A 4286-nucleotide genomic window follows, 5' to 3' on the forward strand; every position below is an offset into this window, starting at 1 on the left:
AATATCTTTAGATAGCATTTTAATATTTAATGGTAAGTGGTTATAAATCTTACTTCCAGAAAAGAGTACTCCTTTCTGTACAGATGATAGATTTGTAGAAGGCAAGTGTAAATTGTGGTTGTAACGAGTATTAATATCATGAATATCAGAATTAGATATAAAGCAACTTCTGTTCTTGATGACAAAGACAAGTAGTGAGAATATGTATTGAGACTGAAGTGGCAATATTTGTAATTTTTTAAATAATTCACGGCATGAGTCGTATCTACCTGAACTAGTAATAACTCTTATTATTCTTTTTTGAATTTTAAAAATACTGTCACTGAGATAAGAATTACCCCAGAAGATAATACCGTAAGACAGAATAGAGTGTGCATAGGAATAATAGATAGACTTCATTAAGTCTGAAGACATAAATGGTTTTATTGCCCTTATTGCATAACAAGCCTTATTTAGTCTTGATGACAGTTCAGTGATATGATCCTTCCATGACATTGTACTATCAATGTTTAATCCCAGGAATTTAGTACAATTAATATTGGTAATCACTGAGTTAGAAGATATTATTTATATATGTTATGCTGTGTGTAGAAGTTATTTTGATGGATGAATTTGAGCTGGGATAATTTAATCATTAAAGTAACATTCTAAGGGATGGTTGACTGGAACAGGGATTTCTGTTTTTGCCAGTATATTCAGGCTGACTTTGGGGCTGACCCAGCCTCTAACTAATGGCTAGTGTGTATAAAGTGGCCAAAGCATGAATCTGGTATGGTGTCTTAGAATGTAAGGAGTTTCACCTTTTAAGTCATCATGGTGGTCCCTAGGCACAGGGTCAAACTTTACATTTACCTAAATGAATTCTGACTTGACAGCTAGCCTCCATAGGCCCCCGTAAACAAAGTCCTACATTTCATTCGAAGTGTAGGATTAATAAAGGGTTAATCCAAAGGGGAAGCACAATAGACCATTGAAGGTCACAGTGCTAGGGCCAGTTTTATGGCTCACCCCTCATACTCCTACTCATAGCCTCCATAGGCCTTGTGGTAGCTGTTATAGGAATTGCTGTGGTGAATTGTATATATTGATTATGAAACGATTTTACTTAGCTGTTTGGTGAAGATCCATTTCCTGCAACAACATTTGAGAACCTGGTTGAAGAGCGGGATAATCAAAGCACTACTGGTAAGCAAACTGACTATGTGAGAAGATATCATATCTGTGCAGTTTTAAGACCGGTGCATGTGGGGCTTACTGCTTCTTATGATAGAGAAAAAGCTCGTATGTTGTATACCAGGTCATACTTTTTTTGCTCATAAGATTTCTGAATCACAATGCAAATAATGACTTCATTTTTTATGAAATGACTTTGCTTTCTAAGTTGACACTGAAATTTGTTTGCATTACTTCCTCCTCCTCCTCCTCCTCCTCCTCCATAAAAATTAGAATTAATAAATACATGGTGCAATCCAAAAGTTCCCGAAATATATTAATAAAAACTATTACATCTTACCTAGATCTTATTCTGCACCATCACCTTCAAAGTAGTCCCCCTGGGAGCACATACACTGATCCCAGAATTTCTGCCACTTTTCAAATGCATCCTGGAAGTCTTTCTTTGTTAGGGTGTTTAGTACCATCTGCGTTTCCTCTTGAATTTCCTCAACTGTATCAAATCTTCGCCCCATCAACTTGATTTTCATCTTGGGGAAGAGAAAGAAGTCGCATGGAGCTAAGTCTGGCGAGTATGGTGGGTGGGGAACAACTGCCATCTTGTTTTTAGCCAAAAATTCCTGCACAATGTAAGCCATATGTGGTCATGCGTTGTCATGGTGGCGTGCCCAGTTGTTCATGTGCCACCTCTCTGGACGTTTTCTCCTCATGTTCTCCCACAAACGCCTTAGAACATCGCGATAGAACTCTTTATTGACTGCCCGACCAGGAGGGACGAACTCCTTATGAACAATCCCGTCAATATCAGAAAAACAGATCAACATGGACTTCATGTTGCTCTTGACTTGTTGAGCTTTTTTTTTTGGCCTAGGTGAAGAAGGGCTCTTCCATTGCGACGATTGCTGCTTGCTTTCAGGGTCGTAGCCATAAACCCAACTTTCGTCACCAGTGACAACCTTTGAATGAAAGTTTGGATCCTCTTGAAGCTGTTGCTGAAGTTCCCTGCAGACTTCCAAGCAATGCTGCTTGTGTTCATTTTGCAGTAGTCATGGCACAAACTTCGCCACAATCCTCCTCATGTTCAGTTCCTCTGACAAAATTTGTTGACTTGTACCATAACTTAGTTCCAAGGTGTTACAGAGGTCTTGGATGATCAGTCTACGATCTTGCAGAATCAGATCCTTAACTTTTGTGACATTTTCTGGTGTTTTGCCCGTTGACGGCTGTCCCGAACGATTGTCATCATCAGTCAGTGTTCGGCCATTTTAAAACGTTTATACCAGTTGTAAGTTTGTGTCTGGCCTAAACTGTTTTCACCAAAAGCTTGCTTCAACATTTGGTGCGTTTCTGCAGCGGTTTTCCCAAGTTTGAAACAAAAGTTTATACAGACACGCTGCTCTCTCAGGTCAGCCATCGCAAAACCGCAAACTCACGGAAACACAACAATGGGAATATGTTCACCAACAATAAACCCAGCCACTCAACTTGATGCTGCTTGCCACACTGATTCAAGAAGGATGTGTGAGGAGACACCTAGCGGTATTTCGATGTACTCATAACCATTCATGTGCAAAATTCAAATTTCGGAAACTCTTGGATTGCCCCACGTATCTCTGATCTGTGGATATTACTTTGGTTTTAAGGAATCTGTTTATGCATGCCCACAGGTTTATATTTTATATAAGTGGGTTTAGGGGACATGCAAGAATATTTATCCTAAATCTGTACAGCCATGAAAAGGTCAGAATCTCATAAATGAATTTGAAATACTGCCATTAAATTATTATTTCTATGCTCTATATCAGAACAGTTCAGAGAGAGTCAGTAGTACCTCCTCTGTCCAGTTTGTTGAGCAGAATAAACTTGGCCTAGGTGTTTCTAATGTATTCTTCAATTCTTATGGCCATGTTACAGTAATATTACAGATGATCCTTTTCATAGCTGCAACAGGTCATTTTGGTATTTACAGTGATGTGTATAGGAATATGTTATCTAGTTTCTGTAGAGAATGTGTTAACCTTCATGACCCATCTTAACAGTATGCTCCTAAAATTGGTTGCTTTAGGAATTTATACATGGAAACTTCTGTTTCTGTTTCCAGTGAGTTTTCCTTGTCTTCACTGTCCAAAACAATTTATTTTGTGCTTTCAACATTTTATTGATAACCACTCATTGCTGTCTAGTTACAAGCTGAGGATAAGAATACATGGAGCTCTACTTCCACCCCCTCATATTGTCTCCATGGCATAATGCTTAGTTAATTAAGCACAGAGAAAACTTTCCTTGACTGTTATTTGGTATGTCAGCAGAAAGTTATACTTTGCTCCGGGGTGCTTTGACACTTAGTACAGAATAGATTAATGTTTTGCAGTCCGTAGTGATATATGAGAGCGAGTAGCAGTGATAGTACAAACCACAAACAAGCAAAGAATTCACTGTGTTACATAGTTATACACCTAAAACTTCTGTAACATACTACCATTTGTTTATAGGATCAATACTTTGTAGAGGTTTTAACTATACAAAACCAGTGAACCACTTCATAATTTGTGAACACTTGATTATAGAGTACTTTGGTCCTTTAAATGTTGAATTGTGGGAACATTTTGGGCTAATGATACCAGTAATTATGAAACTTGAATTTGCTTGTTGTCCCATTGTCATATCTAAGTGGACATTACAGATTTCCTCTATTTGACATTGCATCTAGCTAGCTGTCAGAGTATATATTTTTTGTCATTTTTGTCATTATTATTACTATTATATATAATAAATATATATAATTATATACTGAGCTACGATTATAAACTTTGTCAATTGTCAATAGCCCGGACCTATTCTATAAAAGCCCTTTATTGATGCTAAGTATGTTTCCATGACCGGGTCAATTACATTTTCTCTCATTGTGTTAAACTGTTGGGTCTAGTTCATAACATTACTTTCAGTTTCTCACCTTAGACTATACTCAGATTGTACACTGCATTAGTTAGATCTAAGCTTGAATATGCGTCCAAGACTATACTCAGATTGTACACTGCATTAGTTAGATCTAAGCTTGAATATGCGTCCATAGTCTGGAATTCGATTACGTCAACTGATGCCAACAAGCTGAA

The 4286-nt window shown here is 37.6% G+C and overlaps 1 protein-coding gene across 2 annotated transcripts in view; it reads left to right on the forward strand.

Moving 5' to 3' along the window:
- Nucleotides 1-4286, forward strand: part of LOC111872041 (heat shock factor protein 1) — a 26369-nt gene that overhangs the window by 19891 nt on the left and 2192 nt on the right. For both annotated transcript variants that reach the window (XM_023865534.2, XM_023865533.2), the window contains exon 10: nt 1110-1185. In XM_023865534.2, the coding sequence (XP_023721302.1) occupies nt 1110-1185 (76 nt within the window). The remainder of the gene's footprint in view (nt 1-1109; nt 1186-4286) is intronic.

This window comes from Cryptotermes secundus, unplaced genomic scaffold (assembly GCF_002891405.2).
Source record: "Cryptotermes secundus unplaced genomic scaffold, Csec_1.0 scaffold87, whole genome shotgun sequence".
NCBI classification, from domain to species: domain Eukaryota; kingdom Metazoa; phylum Arthropoda; class Insecta; order Blattodea; family Kalotermitidae; genus Cryptotermes; species Cryptotermes secundus.